The 27,939-nt window shown below is 46.8% G+C and overlaps 1 protein-coding gene and 1 long non-coding RNA gene across 5 annotated transcripts in view; one reads left to right on the top strand and one right to left on the bottom strand.

Annotated features, from left to right (window-relative positions):
- LOC142502592 (uncharacterized) overlaps nucleotides 1-27,939 on the bottom strand; it is a 174,535-nt gene that overhangs the window by 75,532 nt on the left and 71,064 nt on the right. The window lies entirely within an intron of this gene.
- SLC45A3 (solute carrier family 45 member 3) lies at nucleotides 279-26,588 on the top strand. Of its 4 annotated transcripts, none has more exons than XM_075613773.1 (5): nucleotides 279-439; nucleotides 19,066-19,458; nucleotides 19,876-20,694; nucleotides 21,337-21,602; nucleotides 22,880-26,588. In XM_075613773.1, the coding sequence occupies exons 2-5, from the start codon at nucleotides 19,281-19,283 to the stop codon at nucleotides 23,246-23,248; spliced, it is 1,632 nt and encodes a 543-aa protein (XP_075469888.1). In that variant the 5' UTR covers nucleotides 279-439; nucleotides 19,066-19,280; the 3' UTR covers nucleotides 23,249-26,588. The 4 variants fall into 4 exon arrangements, with proteins under 4 accessions (XP_075469888.1, XP_075469889.1, XP_075469886.1 ...); XM_075613771.1 differs by having other exon boundaries at nucleotides 282-439; nucleotides 22,859-26,588; XM_075613772.1 differs by lacking the exon at nucleotides 279-439 and adding an exon at nucleotides 14,539-14,563 and having other exon boundaries at nucleotides 22,859-26,588.

Genomic DNA, 27,939 nt, shown 5'->3' with positions numbered 1-27,939 from the left:
ACACTCCCCCTGAGTGATACTCCCCCTGTGCCCCTGAGTGACTCTCCTCCTGCCCCCCTGAGTGACACTCCCCCTGTGCCCCTGAGTGACTCTCCTCCTGACCCCCTGAGTGACACTCCCCCTGTGCCCCCGAGTGACACTCCCCCTGCGCCCCTGAGTGACACTCCCCATGCGCCCCTGAGTGACACTCCCCCAGCGCCCCTGAGTGACACCCCTCCTATGCCCCTGAGTGACACTCTTCCTCACGCAGGTCACTCACTGGCATCTCACTTGTCAGCTTCATTCCTCCCAGCTCCTCACCGCGCATGCGCCTCAACTTAGAGGTTTAAAAGGCAGCAGCAGAGACAGAGAGCAGCTGAGAAGGTGCAGATCTGCAGCCAGTGACACCCAAGGGGACACACACACAGGGCACCCAGCCAGGACCGGCTCTGTGACACAGGTAAGAGGCTCTGCATATACTCACACATCTCCTGTCTGGCACACTCATTGCTGACACTGTAACACAACTTCTGCTGATCTCTCTGGTTACTTTCTCAGCCTGTCTGGTGTCCCTTTAATGTCACCACTGCTAATTGTTCTGGAAGCGGCAGGGGGCAAGAGAAACAGACAGAGGCAGTGTCAGATACCCCTATCCACCCCCCTGCAATACCCCCTCACTGCACACAAAGGAGGGGCTTACTCCCCCCCCCCCCCATCCAGAAAACAATCAGAGCTCTGTGTTTAAATAATAAAAGAAAGTTCTGTAATCCCCCCCCCCCCAGCTATGAGAAACTTCTCTGCCACATTATCTGCAGTTACTGACTTCTCACCAATACATAGACAATCAGTTTGGGAAATTCCAATAAATAATATCAATGGTACCAAACGTTAGGTTGCTCTCTCTTCTGGGAACTGCTACATTGAACTTACTTTATTTAAATAAATACAATATCACGTGTGTGTGTGTGTGTGTGTGTGTGTGTGTGTGTGTGTGTGTGTGTGTGTGTGTGTGTGTGTGTGTGTGTGTGTGTGTGTGTTATTTAAGCTGCTTTTGAAAATATTCAATTTTCATTTTCTATGTACATTTCTCGTGTATATATAACACCATTGAAACTTTATTGTGTGTCCAACATTGACAAGATGCTATTTCTGTACTGCTGCAGTCTACAAAAGAAAGGCAGGAACTACTGCAGACAGCAGCAAGTGTTCTTGAATAATGGCATTCGTACATAAAATATATATATATATATATATAAAATAAAAAATGAATAGACGATACCGTTCTGTGGCTACGAAATTCTTTTATTTGTGCGAGCTTTCGAGATTTATTATTAATAATAATAATAATAATCATCTCTTGATCTCTTCTTCCGGCGATGTCACAATGAATAAAGCAGACAATTTGTGTGTGTGTGCCAGGAGTTGCCAGCAGTGCATTGTGAAGACATTTAAATGATTTCCCGGCACCCCCTCCCCAGCACCTCTCTCCTCTCTTCCTCTATCCCACTTCCTCGTTTCCCTGCATGTTACCAGGGCTGGAGTTCCCTCTGATCCGCCGGATAAGACCTATGAGTCACATAAAATGAATACTTGGGATGCTATTTTGTTTTCTTTCCACCTTCTGTAGACATAAACCTCCGTGCTCCTAATTTAACCCCTTCCACACCGAGAGCCAGCCAGTGCTGTGTGATTGTATACAAAGCGTGCATACACTTTCAGTGCTGTAACCATGTGACTGTATAATAGTATGCTGAGCCTGTATACCATGCTGCTGGCATGTAACATGCTGAGCCTGTATACCATGCTGCTGGCATGTAACATGCTGTATGCTGTGTCTGTATACCGTGCTGCTAGCATGTAACATGCTGTGTCTGTATAACATGCTGCTGGCATGTAACATGCTGTATGCTGTGTCTGTATACCGTGCTGCTAGCATGTAACATGCTGTGTCTGTATAACATGCTGCTGGCATGTAACATGCTGTATGCTGTGTCTGTATACTGTGCTGCTGGCATGTAACATGCTGTGTCTGTATACCATGCTGCTGGCATGTAACATGCTGTATGCTGTGTCTGTATACCGTGCTGCTGGCATGTAACATGCTGTGTCTGTATACCATGCTGCTGGCATGTAACATGCTGTGTCTGTATACCGTGCTGCTGGCATGTAACATGCTGTGTCTGTATACCATGCTGCTGGCATGTAACATGCTGTATGCTGTGTCTGTATACCGTGCTGCTGGCATGTAACATGCGGTATGCTGTGCCTGTATACCATGCTGCTGGCATGTAACATGCTGTGCCTGTATACCATGCTGCTGGCATGTAACATGCTGTGCCTGTATACCATGCTGCTGGCATGTAACATGCTGTGCCTGTATACCATGCTGCTGGCATGTAACATGCTGTGCCTGTATACCATGCTGCTGGCATGTAACATGCTGTGCCTGTATACCATGCTGCTGGCATGTAACATGCTGTGTCTGTATACCATGCTGCTGGCATGTAACATGCTGTATGCTGCGTCTGTATACCGTGCTGCTGGCATGTAACATGCTGTGCCTGTATACCATGCTGCTGGCATGTAACATGCTGTGTCTGTATAACATGCTGCTGGCATGTAACATGCTGTGTCTGTATACCGTGCTGCTGGCATGTAACATGCTGGATCTGTATACTGTGCTGCTGGCATGTAACATGCTGTATGCTGTGTCTGGATACCGTGCTGCTGGCATGTAACATGCTGTGTCTGTATACCATGCTGCTGGCATGTAACATGCTGTGTCTGTATACCATGCTGCTGGCATGTAACATGCTGTGTCTGTATACCATGCTGCTGGCATGTAACATGCTGTATGCTGCGTCTGTATACCGTGCTGCTGGCATGTAACATGCTGTGTCTGTATACCATGCTGCTGGCATGTAACATGCTGGATCTGTATACTGTGCTGCTGGCATGTAACATGCTGTATGCTGTGTCTGGATACCGTGCTGCTGGCATGTAACATGCTGTATGCTGCATGTAACATTTTAGCTAATTGAAAATAAATATGCGGCGCAATAGAGTGGTGTTGTGTATCTGCATACATTCAGTCTTGGGGAAATGGCCGTGCTGCACTGTATAGTGATTACGTGTATATCTGTACATTCAGCGGTCTGGAAATGGACCCGCTTCTACACTGTATAATGACAATGTGTATGTACATACTGACCAGCACACGTGAGGCTCTCTTTAATGGTACAAAGTATCTGTATGTAGTACAGATATAAAGGACCCTGAGAGGTTGGAAAGTGTGTAACATATCAACTGCTTGTTGGTCCAATAAAAGGCATCATACCCCCTCCTCCTCTCCCTCCTTTATTACTACATGGAAGAAATCACCAACACGACGACCCACCCTTCTTTGCTACTTTCGGTACAGTGAAAATAAATGTGCTGCTATATATAAAGGTACTAAGTATCACCCTTTTTAGCAAATATACATGAAAATAAACATGCTGAAATGCATAATGATGCCGAGCCTCTATTCCAACTCCTTGAAAATTAGTATTCTTTGTTACATGGTTGTATGGTGTCAGCACTTAGTTTGACAATGTTGGTTTGTGTGACAGTGGGTGTGGACGGGCGTGTAAAGAGGTACAGGATTAGGGGTAACCTTTTGGCAAACCGAGATAAAACTTCTTAACTCTCTTTCTCCATAGGTGTACAATTACCTCCCTGTCTAATCTCAATAAACATAATCATAATTCCTTCTAAACCGTAAATTGCTGCTAGTTTATCAACAACAAGTCTCCTTATACTGTGGGCTGTGTTGGAGTGCAAGGTGTCCATGTACCGGGCAATAAGGAAGAAGACTTATGTCCTGTTGTAGTGTGTGCCGGGGGGAGGCTGGCACTGCTGCTGCCCATGCTTTACCGTTGCTGTATGTACATGTCATGGTGTAGCGGTGGGTTTTGTTAGGGCAAATCCATACTGCCTTCGCCAGCGTGGAGGCGTGCGCGTCTGTGAAGTCACCCGCGTGAAGCGGGTGCGTTTTTCGGACATGCTAGACGCACCGTCGGGGGGCGTGTCTAGGCACGTGTCGCTCACGTGATCTGCCCGTCGCGACGAGAAATGAGTTTCAACTGATTCCTCACGCAACGCGCGCCCCCTACTGCTGAGGGTTGGGATTCCTCACAATGCATCGGATCTCAGACACGCTATTAGAGAGGGTTGGGGTTCCGCACAATGCATCTGATCTCAGACGCTATTAGAGAGGGTTGGGGTTCCTTACAAGGCATCTGATCTCAGACGCGCTATTAGAGAGGGTTGGGGTTCCTTACAATGCTTCTGATCTCAGGCGCGCTAATAGAGAGGGTTGGGGTTCCTTACAATGCTTCTGATCTCAGGCGCGCTATTAGAGAGGGTTGGGGTTCCTTACAATGCTTCGGATCTCAGACGCGCTATTAGAGAGGGTTGGGGTTTCTCAGAATTTCCCAATATAAATTATAGGATTCCTTGACCAAAAAAAAGGTTGAAAACCACTTATTTAGATAATAATGTACCCTGTATCTCAGACGTGCTATTAGAGAGGGTTGGGGTTCTTCAGAATTTCACAATATAATTAAAGGGTTCCTTAACCAAATAAAGATTGAGAACCACTGCCATAAAAGATAAAAGTTTGAGTTTTAATGCACGTAATGAACTCAAACAGATTTCTGGGGAGAAGTTTGGAAAAATAAATTGCGTTTCCAGATTATTTGCACGTTTGATTCCCTTCGTCTTTCTCAAAGAACGTTGTAGATAAGGATTGCTCCATTATGCGGCTAATTGAAGCACTTCCCCGCGTAGCGTCCGCGTGACATCACGGTCACTTGGCTGAATAAATATTAAACGCGCAGTGACTTCCTTATTAATAAGGTTGGTCCAGGTGTGCAGAAGAAACCCAGCTCCAAAACACCTTCTACAAACCATTTACCTGCCTGTCCATCCCTTGCTCAGTGCCAGGGGCCGTGACGGTGGTAACTGCTTCTTCACTGACTCCTGATCACTGAAACATTGGAACTGCTGCTGCGTTATGCGTTGCCCATGTTCCCTGGCGCTCACCTCTGCGCCATCGGATGATAGTGACGATGTTTTTAAACATGTAAAAGCTGTCGGGTCATTTTGCACCTTTTAAAAAAAATAAAAAAAATTCCTTCTTGCTCTTTCCAGCGATGGATTCATTTTAAAAATCTGCTTTGTTCAGGAATTACAGTATAAGCGTTTAATATGTTACATGTCTGGGAGGTTAAAAGGGAGCTCTCCCCAGAGCCCAGTGCAGTCTAAAGGTTTCCATGGGAACTTCAGAAGCGAGAGATTAGAAAAATAACCATGTTTTTAAACATTTCATTCTTTATTTTTTTAGCGTTTATAGGTTTGAAGCAAGGGGTCTTCAGACCTGAACCGCTTCTATTTCAGCTCCGGGGGGCCCCCTGCTTCCCGAGATGCCTCCGTAGGGGGCAGCGGTAGCAGCTCCGGCTGGGCTAAGTAGGGCTATGGAAATGGCGGATTTAAAGCTCCCGCATTACGCGAGCCAATAGGATGCTGTGACGTCATCCCTTGCAGTTTCCTATTGGCCCGCCTGATCGGAAGCTTTAACCCTGCGGAGATGCTAGCAGCACCCTGTACGCAGGTAGGTATCTCGGGGAACCCGGAGCTGATATTAATGGGGTTCAGCTCTGGAGACCTCCTGCTTCAAGAATAGTATTTTTTTTTTTACAACACACTAGTTCTGCTGCTTTAAACTCGCAAAGGCTTCTGGGAGCATTGCTACCTTGAAGCAAACATTTGTCTGTTTCGGTTTCTTTGGCAAATTAGGAATATTTTTTTTTATTGGCCTCTCTTCCATCTGCTGTTTGATCAACCTCTAGCCCAGGGGTGCCCAAACTGGGGGGCGCGGTGCTTAGAGGCCCCGCGCTCTTCCCCCACAACATTTAAATGAAATGCCGGGAGAGGCGCAAGGACTCTGTCACTCCCTCTTACTGGCTCTTCGGCGTCGCGTCGCCATGACAACGTGACGTCACATTCCGCCGCCAATTGCAGATAGCCGTTTAGGGAGGGGGCGCGAGCAGGGGGGAGGGCAGAAAAGTTGGCGCACCGCTGCTCTAAACCACAACCAAAAAAGATAAGGATGCAGAAGAGAGGGGGCTTTGCTGGTGCAAACTCTTACTAAAGTCTCTGAGCTGGAAAAGGGAGGCAGAACCAGCACCACATTCAGCAAAGGAGAATCTCCAGTTTCTTTCAATGAAGTTCCTTTTCTTTCAGAAATCCGGTGCGGTTTTTGTTTTGCAGGCGAGACACTTTAGTGGGTAACTCAATAAGTGCACCATGAAATGGGTGAGTGCTTTCAAATTCATGCCTCTCCGATATACCAAGCTCATTGGCACCTTCAGTGCTCCAGGGGTTAATATTAAATATTAGTGTTGCAAAAAGGAAAGGTGAAAGAAACAAAAAGTAACACACCCTCCTCTGTGCAAATACAACTGCATGGGAAGCTTCCAGGATGCAGGTAACCGGGGGCTGTTCCCCCTCTCCCAGAACCCCAGCGCTCCCTTCTCCCTCTGCTAACACTGCATCCTGCGCTCCCCTATTTCCCTCTGCTAACCCTGCGCTCCCCTCTTTCCCTCTGCTAAACCTGCGCTCCCCTCTCCTTCTGCTAACTCTGCACCCTGTGCTCCCCTCTCCCTCTAGTAACACTGCACCCTGCGCTCCCCTCTCCCTCTGATAACCCTGCGTTCCCCTCTCCCTCTGATAACCCTGCGTTCCCCTCTCCCTCTGATAACCCTGCGTTCCCCTCTCCCTCTGCTAACACTGCACCCTGCGCTCCTCTCTCCCTCTACTAACATTGTGGGGAGTTACTTTGGAAGCTCCTGCAGTGAGTGGCAGCTATACCCCCCCATGCTGCCTGCACACACTGAGGGGTAGTTTGGGGCCTTATTGAGCGCGTGTTCCCCTCACGAGCCCAGGACACTATATACTGCCGGGGATCACACAGGTTTGTTTGCGATAGTCTGATGAGTAGCAATAAGCTTTATTCATTAGGGGTCGCAGAACAATTATTTTATAGAAGGGGCTGCACAGGGTAAAAAGGTTTGGGAACCGCTGACCTACAGGGTCGATATGGAGCGCTAGATAAAAAGAACTACCTTTGAAGTGGGAGAACCCTGTTGGAGTGTCAATGACCGGTCTGCGTGAAACACTAGATTAATAAAATATTGCATTGTAAGCGCTGCATGGCAGAGACTCAATGGGGGCCTTTATAAATAGTGATTAGTGCCGATTGGGGCACTATTGAAGTTTCTGTGTGATAGTGCCCTGATCGGCACTATTAGAGTTTAATGAATAGCCCCCCCTTGTGTCTATAATGGACATGTACATCTTGCCGCAGGTAGTATTTGGCAGTGGGAGTAGTCACTGCCCTGCTTTGCCAGCATGTAGCACATCATAGGAGTGAGGTCTTCAGCTTGGAGCATATGGCTCAGTGAATCTCATCACCCACATCTGTTACCTGCATCTCTGCTGCATTTCTATTAGCTGTGAACTTTGCTCCAACAAGCACAGCACAGATAGAGGAAGTGGAGGGGAGAAGAGAAAATGGAGGGGGGGGAGAGAGAGATGGAGGGGGGGGAGAGAGATGGAGGGGGGGGGGGGAGAGAGATGGAGGGGGGGGAGAGAGATGGAGGGGGGGGAGAGAGATGGAGGGGGGGGAGAGAGATGGAGGGGGGGGGGAGAGAGATGGAGGGGGGGAGAGAGATGGAGGGGGGGGAGAGAGAGATGGAGGGGGGGAGAGACAGATGGGGAGGAGAGACGGGGGGAAGTAGAGAGATGGGGAGAGGACAGAAAGAGGGAAGTCAGGGGAGAGGTAGAAGAGAGGGAGAGCAGAGGAAAGGGGGGAAAATATGAGTTATAAGAAGCTATTATATGGGGCAATAGGAGAACTCTTTTTATTGAAACATGTTTTCCAACATTACATTTCACAAATCACTTTACAAACCAAAAACTGCACATTATGTACGAACTTACACTATATAAATATTAACTCAGCATTTGTTCCCACCTTTCACCTTTCAACAGAAACTTCACATTTCCTTGATGCACATTTTTAATTGAAACTAAATAAAAGCCCTAACTACCACATTAATAGCTGCTACCTTTAAAGGATTAATTTATAAACAAACATTTTTTAGGCACCGTATCACTTTTTCTTTTCCCTGACATTATCCCCCAATGACCCAAACCTCTTAGTGGCCCCTGAATGTGGGATCATGTCTGAGTCTTTCACTATGGAAATATCCATATTATGCTCCTCTTCAGATAAGGAAAGTTCCTCTATGTCATCAGGGTCTTCCATTCTTGAACCCCAATCCTTCCTAAGAGCAGAAAAACGGTTCTTTACAGGCACTGGAGGAACCTTACCAGTGGAAGTCGAAGAGTTCCTCCAAGTCTTTTTACTGTAACCTTCTTCCTTCTTTTAGGCTGTGTCCAGTTCTGCGTTCTGTTTTTATTTTTACCACGCGTCAGGATTACACTCTTGGCAAGTTCCTCCATTGTATCCTCAGACTGTTTTCCTTCTGGAAATTAGTTTTTGGAGGTTCCCTCTAAAGGATCTTCTAATATTCCTTGGCCCATGTCAACACAATCTGTGAATTCTTCTTCCGGTGAGTTTGAGGAGGTTCCCTGTAAGGGATCTTCTAATATTCCTTGGGCCATGTCTACACAGTCTGTAAATTCTTCATCTGACATTAGATCTAGGCGAACTTTGTCCACAGGTGGATCTGGGCAAACTCTTTTCCCAGGCTGATCTGAACAAATTCTATCAGCAACTTTCAAGGCTCGATCAAAAAGTGCTTCATTTTCTTCAAAATCCACTTCCTGTTTCCATATTCCTGAAATATTGTGCTATGCTTCTGCACAACTCCGATAGGAATGTCCAAATTGACCACATAGATTACATTTCATCTTTGTACAACTTGTTCTCTCAAGGCCCACAGACTGGCACAAGTTGCATTTTAGAACATCACAGGAAATACTTAAGTGCCTGGCTGAACCACATCTATGGCACAAGGTTGGCTGACTATAATAAAAACAATTTCCTTTTTCTCTTCCTATGAAGAAGGAGTTGGGCAGATGCTTTGTAACATTGCCATGTCGCCAAAGTCTAACTTGCACTTTCCAACCTCCAATCCAAATATCTTCTTCATCCATAATTCTTGTAGGTGGAGCCAAGCCATATCAGAATATCTGATATTGGGACTGATTCATGTCTGAAGAGAATTGTTACAGACTTAGTTTCTGGTTTGGACACAGAAATTGCAACAGGATTTCCATAACTCAGTATTTTTTAAACTCTCATATCTTGTCCAGAAATAGTCCAAAGTCTGAGGTCTCTTAAAGCTGACATCATACTCACAGGAGCCTGGAACATGGATAAGTGCATACATTTCTTCTGCTCTGACGCCCAATGATTCTTTTAATAGATGTTTTCCATCAAAAATCCTGTCAGGCTTCATCTCCTCACTGCCTTTATACCTCAACTTTACCACATTCCTCCTTTTTAAAGGTTGAACATTTCTAGCCACAGTGCTCACAAAGGATCTCCCACTCCAGGTCGAGGGAGGTGCTGTATGAACTGGGGTTACCTTAATGCCATTACTTTGCTTTACCCCATCTTCTGATTGGGTCACTCTATTATCAGGAACTATCTGGATAGGAGCAGCAATTTCAGTCTCCAAACCTTAATTTCACTCCCAGGCACTACAGGGTTAATGCTGTCTCCATTGCTGCTGATTACCACCTGTTGTTCTTCCCTCTCAGAGTTCTGAATCACAGGACCTGCTAATAAGCAGGAGGGTGGTTCTGTAAGTCCAGGTGAGCATGGGCTCTCTGGCTCACTGCTCTCAGGTACAAACTCTATTTCCAGCTGATCTCCTCTCAGAGTTTCTAGATTCTCACTTTGTTGCTCTTCAGAGTTCCCTGTAATTTCCATGACCTCTCCCAGGGTGGGAGGCTGAGATAACCCAACATCACAGGTGTCTGCTGTTTTCTTTGCTTGTAATGAGCTGTTAACCAAATTTTCTGCTGTTTCTGCTATTAACCCCTGGGATGCTGGAAGCTGTGGAACAGATCCTTGCTCACAGTCTGATACACCCTGAGGTGAGTCCCCTTCCCTGAAGTCTTTGGACCCTATATCAGGGCTGTTACCTTCTCCTGTAGAAACCTTTAGCCGCTGGTCCTTTGCTTTCTTTTCTTTAGCAGCTTTACCCTTTGGGGTTTTCTTGGCAGTTGATTGACTTAAACTGCCAGGACCTGAATCAGAATTTTCCTGGGATAAGTTCTCTGTTTTATCTTTAGGCTTCACAGACTTGTTCTAGGATCTAGTTTCTCTCTCACTTCTTTTACGTGTCTCCAAACTTATCTTTTCTTGAGAGCTTTTAATGTGACTCTTACTGGAGTTCTGGCCTCTTGTTCCACAACATGAATCTGCACCTTGCTCTGCACTTTGCTCTGTGCCTTGCTCAGCACTTTGCTCTGCGCCTTGCTCTGTATCTTGCTCTGCATTTTGCACTGCACTGTGGGTTAGCATTTCAATTGTTTTTGAAAGGGAACGTTTCTGTTTGACTGGAACCACTGCTATTTTAGCAAGCTCACCTTCCAATCGGGTTTGTTCATTACGCAGACGATGTATTTGCTTCTTGCGCACAGCTCTCACAGAACCACGACATTTCTGTAATTTTCTATTTTCTATTTCCAACTCGTCTACCTTCCTGTTATACCTCCGCAATAAAGCTCGTTTCTCTTCTTTCTTAAGCAGACTCTGTTCTGCTCTTTCCTTTCTCTCCAAACTCTCCTGTACCTTACATTCAGCCTCACCAAGGCCTACACCGCTGCTGCAGCCTGCGGCATCTCCTACTTCCATCTCCAACTCACAGCCACCAACCCCTGGGTCTAAGGCCATCCTGGCTCCCCTGCAAGAGCTCACCTGCAGCCCATCCTGGAGGAGTTATACGGAGGGGGTATATGGGGTAATAGGGGGAGTTGTAGGGATAGTTTTTATTGAGCAGTAGGAGTCATAGGGAGGTGTTATAGGAAGTGGGTATATGGGGCAATAGGAGGAGTTGTAACATGTATCAGGTTTGACAAAGTATAAATCTCTGTGTCAGAACGGTGTTATATGAAATAATGTAACATGACAAGTTACGTCCATGTGACACAGGGAAGATTAACAATGCTTGATGTGTGACAGGAATCACTGCTCAGGCATTTGACACAAATCCCCCCCAGGACCATGGAAAATATTTTGGGTTTTGCAAATTAATTTTAGAACCCAGGTCTGGCTTACAAACATGCAATCGGAGTTAAATCACTTAGCCATGTAACACTTTCTCTGTTTTATTGTATTTTTGGGGGGTAAATTACAGTGTGTCTTACTGCTTCGTAAAGTACAGTCTTAAAATGTACAGTATGCTGTAATGCAAGGGGGCTCCAGTTCAGTCCTCAAGCCCCGCCCCCCCCCCCCCCAACAGGTCAGGTTTTCAGGATATCCCAGCTTCAGCACAGGTGGCTCAATCAGAAGCTCAGTGACTGAGCCTCTGAGCCACCTGTGCTGAAGCAGGGACTAATTTAGCCACCTGACCTGTTGCGGGGGGCGAGTCTTGAGGACTAGAGTTGTCTGTAATGTACAGTATAGTTTAGATCAGCCAGGCCTGTTTTGAAGCATAGGCCTACTAGGCCCGGATTTTTTTTTTGTGGTTACAGGGGCCCCGCTCTCTTCCCCCCAACAATTAAACTGATTGCCGGGGGGGATTGTGGGGCCTCTGGGAAGGTCCCTTACCTCCTCCTACAGCGTTGCAGCGTCAAATGGCGACACGTTGCTATGACAACATGGCATCCCGATGTCATGGAAACATGTCGCCACGTGACATCGGGACGCTGCAAGAGGAGGAGGCCAGGACGGGAAATAAAAGGTAAGTGCCTATGGGCAGGAAAATTCTGACACCGGCCCGGTTACACAGCAACAATACACGTGACATAATAATAGGGAATAAGCGCTATAAACATAAAAGTGACATTCGCAGGCGTCCCCTGCCGGAAGAGCTTACAATCTATTTGGTTTCCCCTGGTATGTGAGGAGGGGGTGCGTTGAAAATTTAAATACGATGAAATAGAACGTCCCTAATGTAAAGGGACAGTGACACGTACCACAGATGAGTAATTGGTTCCTTAGAAAGAAACCCCCCCCCCATAAATAACGGTTTTACTTATTTGCATCTCGTAGGGAAAAAAATAACGTTTTGCTTTTATCCGGGAACACTGAATTCCAGCATATCGGCGACTTCTGGTGATGACATCATTAATTTAAAAAAAAAAAAACTTATAATATTAACAATATACGTGTGGTTTTGAGGGTTGACAAACAGTGTAAGGTAGGGGTGGCCAACTGCAGTCCTCAATGGCCTAAGGATATCCCTGCTTCAGCACAGGTGGCTCAGTCGAAGACTGAGCCACCTGTGCTGAAGCAGGGATATCCTTAAAACCTGACTGGTTGGTGGCCCTTGAGGACTGCAGTTGGATACCCCTGGTCTAAGGGCTCTTTGTTTCCTGGACTACAATCTTAACATCAAGCTATGCACACCCCCTCCCTGTCAGAGACCCAACAAGGAGAGGGGACAGAGGCTTAGCACTTCCAAGACCATGTTCAGATGTTTCCCTCCCCGTGTCCGCAGCTCTTTGCGCACCCTTTCTCATGACGTTGCACATACGTGACCCCTTCTCGTTTGTGGGTGAAATCTCCTTTCCGTGTAGCGGTAGAATGTGGGTGCGTCTCACGGAGAAATTTAGTGCAAGAGGTTAAGTAAACAGAGGTGCGACCCGTTCCCTTTCAGGAAAAAGGGCCCAGCTCATTAACTGTAACCCTTTTCTGCCCGAGGGGCCAGCGATGGTTTGCAAACTGACACCAACAAGAAAAGTCCCATCTCCCCAACACTCTCCCTGTCTGTCTGTCTCTCTCTCTCTTTTTCATCTTCTCTTTCTCTCTCTCTCTCTCTCTCTCTCTCTCTCTCTCTCTCTCTCTCTCTTTCATCTTCTCTCTCTCTCTCTTTCATCTTCTCTCTCTCTCTCTTTCATCTTCTCTCTCTCTCTCTCTTTCATCTTCTCTCTCTCTCTCTTTCATCTTCTCTCTCTCTCTCTTTCATCTTCTCTCTCTCTCTCTTTCATCTTCTCTCTCTCTCTCTCTCTTTTTCATCTCTCTCTCTTTCATCTTCTCTCTCTCTCTCTCTCTCTCTTTCTTTTTCATCTTCTCTCTCTCTCTCTCTCTCTCTTTTTCATCTTCTCTCTCTCTCTCTTTCTTTTTCATCTTCTCTCTCTCTCTCTCTCTCTCTCTCTTTTTCATCTTCTCTCTCTCTCTTTTTCATCTTCTCTCTCTCTCTCTCTCTTTCATCTTCTCTCTCTCTCTCCCTTTCTTTTTCATCTTCTCTCTCTCTCTTTCTCTCTCTTTTTCATCTTCTCTCTCTCTCTCTCTCTCTCTCTCTCTCTCTCTCTCTCTCATCTTCTCTCTCTCGCTCTCTCTCTTTCATCTTCTCTCTCTCGCTCTCTCTCTTTCATCTTCTGTCTCGTGCTCTCTCTTTCATCTTCTCTCTCTCGCTCTCTTTCATCTTCTCTCTCTCGCTCTCTCTTTCACCTTCTCTCTCTCGCTCTCTCTTTCACCTTCTCTCTCTCGCTCTCTCTTTCATCTTCTCTCTCTCGCTCTCTATCTTTCATCTTCTCTCTCTCGCTCTCTCTCTTTCATCTTCTCTCTCTTGCTCTCTCTCTTTCATTGTTGCTCTCTCTCTCTCTCTCTCGTGTGTGTGTGTATATATATATATATATATATATATATATATATATATATATATATATATTCTCTCCTCATCCTCACTTGCTCTCTTTCATCTTCTCTCTCTCTCATCTGCTCTCTCTCTTTCATCTCTCTCTCTCTCTTTCATTTTCTCTCTCTCGTATATGTATATATGTATCTATCTGTGTATATATATTTTCTCTCTTTCATCTGCTCTCGCTCTCTCATCTTCTCTCTCTCTCTTTCATATCTCTCTCTTTCATCTTCTCTATCTTGCTCTCTCTCTTTCTCATTCTCTCTCTCTCTTTCTCTCTCTCTCTTTCTCTCTTTCATCCTCTGTCACCCGTCAGCAGTGAACAGGTTACAGAGCTGGGGAGAGAAAGCGGCAGACAGTGTGTGTATCACAGAGGAATGTAGAAATACCTGCTGCTCTCACAAAGGATGAGAAATGCCCCCTCCCTACCCAGTATCAGGTGCCTCACTCTATACACCCTGGGAACTCTTGTGGGGGGATAACTGCCCCAGGCTTCTCCTCTTAAAGGAGGGGAGGTGGTGCAACTTGGTTCAAAGCAAAGATAACCTATTGTTTGCTTTAAACACAATCTCTTAATGAGGAAGTGGGACATTCAAACAAATCCTGTTATGCAGTACTGCCGGTGTGCAAACATTATCTCCCGGGTCTATTAAAGATGGCTGCCATGGTAACCGATTGACCACGCCATCCTGAATAATGTGAGTTAGAATTTCCCGTTAACGCTTCACACGAGCAGCACACGCCGTATATTATTCTTATTATTACATAGGAAGCAGGTGGGTCTCCAGATGACCCCCATTAATTTCCGTTCTGGGGACCCCCTGCTTTCCAAGATACTTGCCTCCGAAGGTGCCCCCAGTACCATCCCCCTACTGGGGAAACAAAATGGACGACGCTGCGACGCATGAACCAGGAAGTACCAGCAGCACCTACGGAGGTAACTATCTCAGGAAGCAGGGGGTCCCCAGAGCTGAAATGAACGCGGTTCAGCTCCAGACACCCTTTATTTCCCGCCTATGCTTTAATGCACTTTTTTTCACTTTCAGACTCTGAATTTGCACTTATAGAACTACCGTTAACATGCCAGAGAAGGTGTTTTATTGCTGATTGCCTTCATTCATCAATTCAAATGCAATACTGTGCATGAAATGGGAGCCGCATGGGATACAAAATACATGTTGCTTTAACTTGGGACTAAATCTAGGAATGGGTGCAGCAGTGATCCCAACGTTGCTGTGATCAGGCGAGAGTTAGGAAGCCATTTGGGCTTCTTGGAAAGAAAATGGAGTTCAAATAGAGCAGGAGTGGCCAACTCCAGTCCTCAAGGGCCACAGACAGGTCAGGGTTTCAGGATATCCCTGTTTCAGCACAGGTAGCTTAGTTGTTGACTGAGCCACCTGTGCTGAAGCAGGGCTATCCTGAAAACCTGGTCTGTTGGTGGACTTTGAGGACTGGAGTTGGCCACTCCTGTAAGAGTCTGAGGTTTCTATAGCAGATGGGAAAGTGGGCAGATTGGGGGGGGGGGGTGAGGGGGGGGGGCAGGTGGTTCTAATTCTATGATTCTATTCTTGCCATAAATACCTGAATATATATATATATTGTTGTTGTTGTTGTTGTTATTATTATTATTTATATTATTTTAATCCATTTTTTGGGGGCGTTATTTAATAAAGAGGGTAACTCCGGCAGGTAATATCTGGCGGTGATATGGTTAGAAGGGGAGATGCAGGACATCCTGCACTGGCGCCTCTGTGCAGGATCTGGCAGAGAGGCGCAGGTGCCGGATCCAGCAGTGTCTGGTCGGGTTGTTCTGTGTATGAGACGCCAGGCACATGGCACTAAGCTAAGAGACTTCCAGCCGCTGCCCTCCAGCTCCATCACCTGACCGGTAACAAACATGGCAGCAGGAGTAGTAACCACCGCTCCTGGGCTGTTCCTCCCATAAGTGCAACATTATTATACAGTCATGTGAAAAGGAAAGTACACCCTCTTTGAATTCCGTGGTTTTACATATCAGGACATAATAACAATCACCTGATCCTTAGCAGGTCTTAAGTTTAGGTAAATACAACCTCAGATAAACAACAACACGATGGGTAGTATTTACCTAATTTTAAGACCTGCTAAGGATCAGATGATTGTTATTATGTCCTGTTATGTAAAACCAAAGAATTCAAAGAGTGTGTACTTTCTTTTTCACATGACTGTACCTCTGTATAAACATCAGGGGCTCCCCTTCCCCCCAAGAAAATATCAACCTCCTTTAGTTTGGGAGGGGCCAGCGATTTCTAAGAGGCTCTGGTACTAAGGGTGTATAACACTAGAGTTGTGTGGGAGGGGGGGGGGGAGAGTGATGGGTGAGGTCGAGGGACAGAGAGGGGGACAGGAGGGTGTGAGAGAGGTAAGAGAGAGAGGGACAGGAGGGTGAGAGAGAGGTAAGAGAGAGAGGGACAGGAGGGTGAGAGAGAGGGACGGGAGGGTGACAGAGAGATAGAGAGGGAGGGGAGGGTGACAGAGAGAGAGGGACAGGAAGGTGATAGAGAAAGGGAGGGATGGAGGGGAGCCATGTAGGAAGACAGAAAAAGAAAGGTGAGATAAATAACAAAAGGATGAAAATGAATACTATTGCCTTATATTGCCCCCAAAACACTCCTCTATACAACATGTGGAGAGATACCTGTTAACACACCAGGGAAAATGCTAATTTAAATATGGAAATAAGCCAAGGGCGGGGTCAGGACTCTCTCTCTCCAGCAAAATCAGCATTTCATGGTCTGAATAAATGTTACAGATTTTGGCGAAATGCTAAAATTCTTACAACCTGTGTTTTTTTTGTGTGCACTAAACCAAGGGTCAATTTTTCATGGTCCGCAAAGTGACGCAGAAATGATGCATATTTCTATTCCGCTCTGTGTGTGCTCTCTGTCACTATCCCCAGTAGTAGTGGAGCATACAATAGCTTCCCAGAGGTCAGTAGGGATTAAGTTATGTATGTAACACGTCACTCTTGTCTCTCTGACGTATTTCTGCGTTTCTGGAAGTTCCGGTTGGTTTGGATTTTCTTCTCTTGCTGTCATTTTAATTAACATTTCGTAGCGTTAAAAAAAAACCCGGAATAGACTCTAGCTACACAAACCTCTTAGATCTGACAGCCGCGAGCAGAAAGTGTCTTGAGATCAATTATCTCTGTGTATCAGGAGCATACCAAGTCCGCTGATACACTGAGCCCCGATACAAAAAGTCAGAGAAGTGTTTAATGTATTAATCACATATGTATGTATATATATATATATACAGTTGTGTGAAAAAGAAAGTACACCCTCTTTGAATTCTATGGTTTTACATATCAGGACATAATAACAATCATCTGTTCCTTAGCAGGTCTTAAAATTAGGTAAATACAACCTCAGATGAACAACAACACATGACATATTACACCGTGTCATGATTTATTTAACAAAAATAAAGCCAAAATGGTGAAGCCATGTGTGAAAAACTAAGTACACCTTATGATTCAATAGCTTGTAGAACCACCTTTTAGCAGCAAAAACTTGAAGTAATCGTTTTCTGTATAACTTTATCAGTCTCTCTCATCGTTGTGGAGATATTTTGGCCCACTCTTCTTTACAACGTTGCTTCAGTTCATTGAGGTTTGTGGGCATTTGTTTATGCACAGCTCTCTTAAGGTCCAGCCACAGCATTTCAATCGGGTTGAGGTCTGGACTTTGACTGGGCCATTGCAACACCTTGATTCTTTTCTTTTTCAGCCATTCTGTTGTAGATTTGCTGGTGTGCTTGGGATCATTGTCCTGTTGCATGACCCAATTTCGGCCAAGCTTTAGCTGTCGGACAGATGGCCTCACATTTGACTCTAGAATACTTTGGTATAAAGAGGAGTTCATGGTCGACTCAATGACGGCAAGGTTTCCAGGTCCTGTGGCTGCAAAACAATCCCAAATCATCACCCCTCCACCACCGTGGTTGACAGTTGGTATGAGGTGTTTGTGCTGATATGCTGTGTTTGGTTTTCGCCAAATGTGGCGCTGTGCATTATGGCCAAACATCTCCACTTTGGTCTTGTCTGTCCAAAGGACGTTGTTCCAGAAGTCTTGTGGTTTGTTCAGATGCAACTTTGCAAACCTAAGCCATGCTGCCATGTTCTTTTTAGAGAGAAGAGGCTTTCTCCTGGCAACCCTTCCAAACAAACCATACTTGGTCAGTCTTTTTCTAATTGTACTGTCATGAACTTTAACATTTAACATGCTAACTGAGGCCTGTAGAGTCTGAGATGTAACTCTTGTTTTTTTTTGTTGCAATTTCTCTGAGTATTGCACGGTCTGACCTTGAGGTGAATTTGCTGGGACGTCCACTCCTGGTAAGATTGGTAACTGTCTTGAATGTTTTTGACTTTTGAATAACTTTTCTCACTGTAGAATGCTGATGTCTTTCCTCCTTGGCATTGTGTTAGCACACAGCTGAATGCTCCAGACCAGCAAACTGCTAAAACTTCGGCTTTTATAGAGGTGGTCACACTTGCTGATGATCAATGAATCAAGGGCATTTGATTGATTTGAGCACCTGTCTGCTACTTAGCATCTTAATTCCTATGGAACCAGTAAGGGAGTGCTTAGTTTTTCACACATAGCTTCTCAATTTTGGCTTTATTTTTGTTAAATTAATCATGACACGGTGTAATATGTCATGTGTTGTTCATCTGAGGTTGTATTTACCTAATTTTAAGACCTGCTAAGGAACAGATGATTATTATGTCCTGATATGTAAAACCATAGAATTCAAAGAGGGTGTACCTTCTTTTTCACACCACTGTGTGTGTATGTGTATGTATGTATGTATATATATATGTAATGTAATGGCGTTTTGTGTGTGTGTGTGTATATCTTTATTTACATAAAACCACGTGCTATATTATAACATAGTGGGAATAAGCGCTTCAGACATAAAACAATAGGAAAATGAGTCCCTGTCCTAAAGAGCTTAGAATCGGGATAACTTACAGAGACAGTAGGAGGGTGTTCTGGTAAGTGCGTCTGCAAGGGGCCAAGGTCAGGGCATATGAGATGTATAGTGTCAGCCAGCGAAGTTACCCACATATTCGTTACAGAGGTCTGGGGCAGTGAGTGAGGGGTTGTGTGTGTGTGTGTGTGTGTGTTTATATACATCTTTGTGTTTTTTTTTGCAGCCTGCGATGCCTGTCTCCTGGTTTTAGCCTCATGGGATTCCTATAAGAGACGCATCCGACTCTCCCCTCACCATGTGGGACGCAAGGGGCAGTAATACCCTCTAATAGATGCCCGCAGAGAGCGAGATGGGCCCCTATGTGCAGGACCCGAGCTGCAGGAACCCAGCCGGGGGGAAGAGCTTCTGCTGCCAGACTTAGCAGGACCACTTCCAGCGATGACCATGATGCAGAAGGCAGGCGTGGGAGGCCTCTTCCACAGCCCCAGCGCACAGCTCGTGCTGGTCAACTCTCTGACATGTGGCCTGGAAGTGTGTCTGGCTGCGGGGGTCACCTTTGTCCCTCCGTTGTTGCTGGAAGCGGGAGTGGAGGAGAAGTTTATGACCATGGTGTTAGGTATGCGATATTGTTATATACACGCTGCTGCTGTTACTGTGACCCGCTAATCAATCCTGTGACATCCTCTGCTATTCCTGTACTAACCCCCCCCCCCCGCACACACACACACAGCTCTGTTACTGCACCTCCATGCTGCCCTGTAGCCCTCTCTGCTATTCCTGTACTGACCCCCCCACACTCACAGACCTGTCACTGCACCTTAGCTTTGCGGTTTACATACTCCTCATTGTTAGCTGTAAGTGTATAGGGTGCATGACTATGGTATAATAGGACATCCATTCACAGACCTTCTAATCCCCCCCCCCCCTACACTCTCTCTCCCATTCACACTCTCCCCTCTCTCTCTCTCTCTCTCTCTCTCTCTTCCCCTTTGTTCCCCTCTCTTCCCCACCCTCTCACTCTCCCTTTCTCCAGGTATCGGCCCCATTGTGGGTCTTCTTATGTTGCACCTCATTGGCTCTGCCAGTGACCACTGGAACAGCAGATTTGGCCGCCGCCGACCTTTCATCTGGCTCATGTGTGTTGGCGTGATCCTGAGCCTGGTGATCATCTCGCAAGCGAGCCGCCTGGCCACTCTGGCGGGACCCCGACACGCCAGCACGGAGATGTTCTTCTTGATTCTGGGCATCATTCTCCTGGACTCCTGTGGGCAGGTCTGCTTCACCCCCCTGGAAGCCCTACTCTCCGACCTCTTCCCAGAGGGTGAAGGCTGCAGGAAGGCATTCTCTGCGTACGCCCTCATGGTCGGACTGGGCGCCTGCATTGGGTACCTGCTGCCAGCCGTGGACTGGAATGGCAGCTGGCTGGCCCAACACCTGGGCGGGCAGGAGCAGTGCCTCTTCACCATCCTCCTCCTCATCTTCCTCGGGTGTGTGTTCGCCACGCTCTTCGTCTCTGAAGAGGTGAGGACGGTGGCAGTGCAGGCAGAGGCCCCGGGTGACCGTCCAGCCAGGGGAGGGCTCTGTTTGCACTCGTGCCACCTCTGGACTCTTCCCTACAGGGCCTGGCGCATGGCGCTGGCACTAAGGGGCGTGTGCACTTTGGCGCAGCGGCTCAGGACGTTCTGCTACAGGATGCCCGTCACACTGTGGCGCCTCTTCTTGGCACAGCTCTTCTCCTGGATGGGGCTCATGACTATCATACTGTTCTACACTGACTTTGTGGGTGAGGGGCTATATCAGGGTGTGCCCGTGGCAGAGCCGGGCACAGAAGCCAGGCTGCGGTATGATGAAGGTGAGTGACATGGGGGGGACTGACCTATGAAGTGGGCAGACGTGCCAGCAGGGCGCTCTTTATTTATTTTTTGCTACATCATTTTAAACAAACGTTATTAAGTGAAGTTTATCTTCAGATCCCCCCAAGGGTTTGACATGTTAGAACAGGAGGTCACGCACTGTCGCTGGAGGGTGGCAGACTTGGGCGGGGGGGTGAAATGTGAGGAAGTGCTTCACGTAAAGGGTGGTGGATTCATGGAACAGCCTTCCAACAGGGGTGGTAGGGGCAACTAGAATAAGGGAATTAAAAGGTGATTGATAGACACCAGGGGATCCTAAATGCAAAGCCGAGGATCAAATCAGATTTTACAGCCGATGGGGAAATGGATGGCCAAAGTGGGCAAAGTAACTCTTATCTGCCGTCAGATTCTATGTTTCTATTGGTCATGGAGAAGGGTAGATGTTTTAATGGACCAACATGTGCTGACTTCTCTTTGACCCCTGCGTCTGTTTCTGACCTCCTACCTGCCTCTCTGACCTCCTACCTGCCTCTCTGACCTCCTACCTGCCTCTCTGACCTCCTACCTTCCTCTCTGACCTCCTACCTGCCTCACTGACCTCCTACCTGCCTCTCTTTGACTCCCTTTGTCTCCTGTTCCAGGGGTCAGGATGGGCAGCCTTGGGCTCTTCCTTCAGTCAGTGATGTCCATGCTCTTCTCCTTGGGCATGGATCACCTGGTGAAGACGTTTGGCACCCGATCCGTGTACGTGGCGAGTGTCACCTGCCTCCCGCTGGCCGCGCTGGTCATGTGCTTCTCCCGCAATGTCACAATGGTCACCGCGTTTGCCGCTCTGACGGGCTTCACCTTCTCCACTCTGCAGATCCTGCCCTACACCCTCACCTCCCTGTATCACCACAACCGGCAGGTGAGTGCGCCCTCGCATCTCAAACTCACTTTTTCCATGACAGGCAGGTGACTGCCCACTCACTTCTCAAACTAACTTTTTCCATGACAGGCAGGTGACTGCCCACTCACTTCTCAAACTCACTTGTACCATAACAGGCAGATAAGTGCACCCTTAAATCTAACACTCAATTACAATTATCACATTTGTAGAACTTCTTCTTTTCTTCCAGTGAATATACACTCTTTTGTACGATTTAAAAAAATAAAACTCTAAACCAGGGGTGGCCAACTCCAGCCCTCAAGGGCCACCAACAGGTGAGGTTTTACGGATATCCCTGCTTCAGCACAGGTGGCTCAGAGGACTGGAGTTGGACACCCCTGCTCTAAAGCTTTGGATGGATAGTCAATACCAATCCAGGAAACTAGTATATTTCTACCGTGCTGGAAATTAGAAATGCGGTCGTTTTCTAAAACAGAAAACCCATGATGGTGAAGCAGGTCACAGCGTGCCATTCTGATTTGCAAAATTTTGTAGTGAGGGCTGATTGTCTGATTGGCAGATTTCAAAATAAGATACTTCCCAGTGTGAACATTTGCAACACTCGCCAATTTGTAACAACTGTTTTTTTGCGCACGACTCCCAAACGTTGGTGCCAAGGATTCCTCTATGTAACATGTTGGCGGTTGGTGATTTCCTAGAGAAGTTTTATACTTTGAAGTCCAAAATGTGTCACCTTCGCAATCTTGCTCCAAAGTTTCTGATGAATAATTTACCTTTTTTTTCCTTCTATTTCTGCCCTCAAAAAATTAATCCAGTTTATCTCATTTCATTGAACTTCTTTCTTTCTTTCTTTCTTTCTTTCTGTGCTTCTCTCTTTTTCTCGCTTGGCTTCCTTCTCTCTTGCTATCCTTGGACCGGATACTCGTCTTGGACTTCAGAAAGTTCTCCTCCTGTCCTGTAAGTCTCTGATTGCTTAAACTTCTCGTTTAGATTGCCAGCTCTTCTGTCTAGGGGGAACTGTGACGCCCGCACATTTTCTCAAAGCGCTGCACAGAGGCGCAAGGAACCCAAACAATTGCGGGTTTGGGGTCACAGTGCCTCCCCCCTCCCCATCCCCCCCCCCCCCCAATGATATTTTTATGGTAAATACTGATTTTAAAGAGCGAGAACCCGCAGAAGGTTATATTATCATCAAACGTGAGACCTGCTGACAATGACTGGGACGCGGCCGGTCACAAATATGGATAATTGTGACCTATTTGTCAATTTAACAGGTGTTTCTCCCCAAATATAAGGACGTGGAGGAGGACGATGTGACCGAGAAGGAGAGAAATTCTGGATTCCCCAAGGAGACCCCAAAGGGCGTCGCGCTGTTCCCCTCCCACACCCCCTCTCTGTGCCTGGGCCCCTCCTGTGACGGAGGAGTCATGGGGGCAGAGCCGGCTGTCCCGAGCCACGGGATCTGCATGGACATGGCGATCCTGGACAGCGCCTGCCTGCTGTCGCAGGTCGTCCCCTCTCTGGCCATCGGCTTCATCGTGCAACTGACGCAGTCGGTCACGGCGTACGTGGCGTCGGCCGCCGCCTTCGGACTGATAGCCATCTACTTCTCCAGCAAGGTGGTGTTCGACAAAAGCGACATGGTCAAACTCACCGTCTTATAGGGACGCGGCGGCGCAAGGCGGCCAGCGATAAAAAAAGGAACACCCAGATGTTGGGTCGACGTGCCTTAGAAATAAAAAGGAGCGGTACCGTGCCCGAGCTCCGGGGAGACGCCGCAACCTCACTGAAGAAAAGTTGATGCAATATTCATCGTCTCAGACGGGGAGTGGGAACGTTTTTATTTAAATACATGTTATAAGGCAGGGGCGGGCAACTCCAGTCCTCAAGGGTGACCAACAGGTCTGGTCAGGGGCGGGCAACTCCAGTCCTCAAGGGTGACCAACAGGTCTGGTCAGGGGCGGGCAACTCCAGTCCTCAAGGGTGACCAACAGGTCAGGTTTTCAGGATATCTCTGCTTCAGCATAGGTGGCTCAATCAGTGCCATCTGTGCTGAAGCAGGGATATCCTGAAAACCTGACCTGTTGGTGGCCCTTTAGGACTGGAGTTGCCCGCCCCTGATTTAAGTGGGTACTCTGACTGTAACCTCTTCAGTGCCAGAGGGCTTGCAATGCATTGAATTACTGAAGCGGTTAAATGGGTCCTTTCCCTGCTTTGACAAGTGACTTCACAGGAGTTAAAGGGACATGCCTAGTTCTCCTAGTTATAACCGGACTTAACTAGTTGGAGTCATTCTACTTATTGGGGTAAATCGGGCGCCTTTTACACAAATTCCAGTCATTTTTCATGTTTAAAAAAAAAACCAAAAAACTTTTAACGTTTCCGCGGTTAGTTTAAAAAAAAAAAAGATTTTTATCTCCTGTTTTTTAAATAATGAGACAGAATTTCACGGCGTGATTACCGCAGCGCGCGCTCTATCCCATCACTCCCCCTCACTGCTCCAAGGAGCTAATCCTACAGTCCAAATTCCCCGTTTGGTGGGCCCCTTCGGCCGGTCTCGGACATTTTGGTCGCTGCCATTGCACCGCGCCGGCGCTTCGCCGTGACCAGCGGTGCATTTCCAAATCTGCCGCCTCTAGGCACCTGTCTGTGTCAGCCGCCTCCTGCTCCTTTGGGATCCCAGCGGCGACTGATGCCGCGGACGTCACGAACGTGGAGGGGCACGGCGCCTTGCCATGGAAACGTGACATCATTTGACGCCATGGCAACGAGACGCCGCGTGACGCCACGTTCGTGATGTCTGCGGCGGCATTTGCCGCTGGGGTGCCAAAGCAGCAGGAGGCGGCTGACACCGGCAAGTGCCGGCCCATTAGGGCCGATTGGCCCGCCAGTGCGGTAAAAGCACAATTGCCGCTCCCGAATTTTGCGGCCTTAGGCCTGAGCCTAATGGGAAATCTGGCACTGGCCGTGACTCACCCTGCCGCCGGCACACTCAGCCGCCGGCCACTCCGTCACTAAGGTAAGTGACCAACCTTATCCCTTACACTAATGCTACCCCTTACTCTATGACCATACCCTAACCACTAAAACCCCTTAAGTGAAACACCTACAGTTCACCCCTAAAACGCCTACAGTTAACCCCCTACCCTAAAACGTACCTTCTCTTCGAAGCGGCCGGCGGCAGAGCGTCTGCGACTGAGGTTCCCCCTGCGGCTAAACGCCATTGGGGAGTTGTTCTTGGCGAGACAGACGCGCAGAAACGTCCCCTTCCGCCGGTATAGAATAAGCCCAGTATTGTCTTATTGACAGCCCCCTTATCAAGAGGTGACTTAAGTAAAATAGGAGCAGTGGGGGGGGGGGGGGGGCCCTTATCAGAGTCGCCAGCTGCAAAATGAGGGCAAAAAAAGAAAATATTACCAATCAAGAAAATCCCACTGGTTTTAATGGACATATGTTTGCTTAATAAATCTGGCGCCGGTTCTTCGCCCCATTTTTGGGAGGCTTTCGGGAAGAGACCCGCAAAGTACCTTACTCCCTTCATTCAATCCCCGCCTTCGGCACTTACACAGCTGTGCTAGCAAAACCGTCACGTAACCCTCTCCGTGCCCCGCGACACATACGAGACATAAATCTGGTTATCGCAAGGCATTTTTTATACATGAAAAGAAGAATTTAAGAAAAGACAAAATAGTGAAACGAGTGCGAGAGAAGGAGGTGGTGGGGGAGGTATGAACATGCAATAACTTTGCATATACTGGGAGGAGCTGCTGCTTATTTTCTCCAAAACTAGTACAATAACGGTTTAACTGTGAGATTATATATATATATATATATATATATATATATATATATATATATATATATAAAATCAGTGATGAGTCTATTGTGATCTCTGTAAACCTGCTGTATATTTAAATGAAGGTGAATATATGTACATGTATCGGAGCAGGGTGCAGATCGCATGCTCACATCCTTTATATACTGTACACGTTATTTATTACGTTTTTTTTTAGCAGAACAAATGGATCACTAACCATGTTTTATAAAAGGGATCCATTATTACTCACCTGCCACGTCCAGCAGCCGAGGAACGCAGAATTCATCCTCTCTGACTGGATCTTTACTTTCAATAATAAATGTAATGTTTGCAGAGTATTTAAGGTGCAATGTGTGAGATATACACATCTATATATATGAATATATAGATATATGTGTGTGTGTGTGTGTGTGTGTGTATGTATGTATATATATATATATGTATGTATATATGTGTGTGTGTGTGTGTGTGTGTGTGTGTGTGTGTGTGTGTGTGTGTGTGTGTGTGTGTGTGTGTGTGTGTGTGTGTGTGTGTGTGTGTGTGTGTGTGTGTGTACACAGTGAAGGGTATTTAAAATATATATATATATCGCTCATTTAGATTTTTGTTTTAAATGTAAAATGTTTGAAGATTATTACTAAATGATGGGTGTTTGTCTGAGCTATTGAAGGGTTAAGTCTTACTACTGGTTTACATGGAATTCACTGTCTACATTTTGCTCTTAACTCCTCCAGTGCTGGATGGGGATGTTTACTCGGAGTTGAATAAAAAAACATTGCGGTGAGAATCAGAAGCCTAACTCGGGGACGCTCAACCCCAGTCCTCACGCGCCCCCAACAGGTCAGGTTTTAAGAATATCCCGGCTTCAGCACAGGTGGCTCAATCAGAGGCTGAGTTGAATAGTGAGCCTCTGATTGAGACACATGCTCTGAAGCAGGGACTGATTGAGCCACCTGTGCTGAAGCAGGGATATCCTGAAAATCTGCCCTGGGGGGGCTTGAGGACTGGAAGTGTGCACCCCTGGCCTAACTCCCCCCACCCCCCAATCTGAGCCTTTATGGAAATTAATATGTCTGTCTTAACGTAAAAGGATTTATTCAAATATTTGTGCTGTGTCGTTTCTCCAACTTGTATTTATTTTGCAGGGGGGTCATGTTGTATGTACGGAAATAAAGATTTGGCAAGAACTTCTGGCCTGTATCTTCTTAATAGATGTTGGAAATATATTATTGTATGTGCCCAGCACTGTAAGAAGAATTTAAGATACATTATTTCATGTACCCAGTATTGTAACATGTAGGTATGTATGTATTGTATGTCTTTATTTATATAGCGCCATTAATGTACATAGCGCTTCACAGTAATAATACAAATAATACATCATGGGAATAAGTGCTTCAGACATTTAAGTAACATTTCGGAAGAGGAGTCCCTGCTCCGAAGAGCTTACAGTCTGATTGGTAGGGAGAACGTACAGAGACAGTAGGTGAGAGTTTTGGTAAGTGTGTCTGCAGGGGGCCAAGCTTTATATATCATGTATAGTATTAGCCAAGGTGCTACTCATATGCTTCTTTAAGCAAGTGTGAATTTGACAGGAGATAAGAACCCTGTGGCTAACTTAGTCTGCCCAATATACATGGAACTCACTGCTGCAGGGAATCTTACAGACAAATACATATATATCTGTGTGCAACATGTACAAAAATACAAAAAACAGAACCACGTGCCATAGCGTAATTTTTTTGGAACAAATCTATATATTTTGGAAAGTTGTTTGTCTGTGCGCTAGGCATTTTGGACACTTCTAAAGATACCATAACCAAACTTTGCATGATGGTTCCTGAGATACAGGAGCAGGTTTTTATTCTGTTTTTTTATAATTCACACATGACATCGGCAATGACATCACTGATGACATCACAAATGACACGACCCCATCACAGAACCCTCAAGCTGCCACTTAATCTTGGTCACTCTGAAAATCCAATTTGCAACATCAGCAAACATACCGGAGCAGCCAAAGATCTTCCAGACAGAGAGAGAGTGAGACCCTTGTTTGGGACAAGAGCACAAAGTCCCACAAACACGCAGCATTAGAGGCTCTCTGTATTTGGGACGAGGGCACAAAGTCCCACAAACACGCAGCATTAGGGCTGGTCCCCGCTGGCTACTGCAGCGCCCGCTGTGGCGGACGCTGCAGGGACGAGAGCTCTCCCCTCAATAGCGCCGGGCCTGCTGCGAGGGGAGGCCGCAGCGCTGTGGCGGTTCAGCCACTGAGAACGAACCTGCCGGGTGACGTCATGGCCGCGCCCCGTCACTCCCCCACCACGCCCCCTTGGTCTTTTGGTCTGCAGCTCCCTGCAGACCGGGGAATCGGCTGCACGCGCCGCCAGTCTCGCGGGCGCGCGTGTAGCGGAGGTACTGGGGCCTCAGCTACTCTCGCTCGCACACTTCAGGACCTCAGAGGCAATGAAACTATGGTGGGTGGAGCTGCTGTTTTAGCAAAGGGATTTCGCATTAAAAAACTACAAAATGTAG

The sequence above is a fragment of the Ascaphus truei genome, chromosome 9 (genome assembly GCF_040206685.1).
Source record: "Ascaphus truei isolate aAscTru1 chromosome 9, aAscTru1.hap1, whole genome shotgun sequence".
Lineage (NCBI taxonomy): Eukaryota > Metazoa > Chordata > Amphibia > Anura > Ascaphidae > Ascaphus > Ascaphus truei.
The sequence above is the reverse complement of the archived record's forward strand: the minus strand, read 5'-3'. Positions and strand labels throughout refer to the sequence as shown.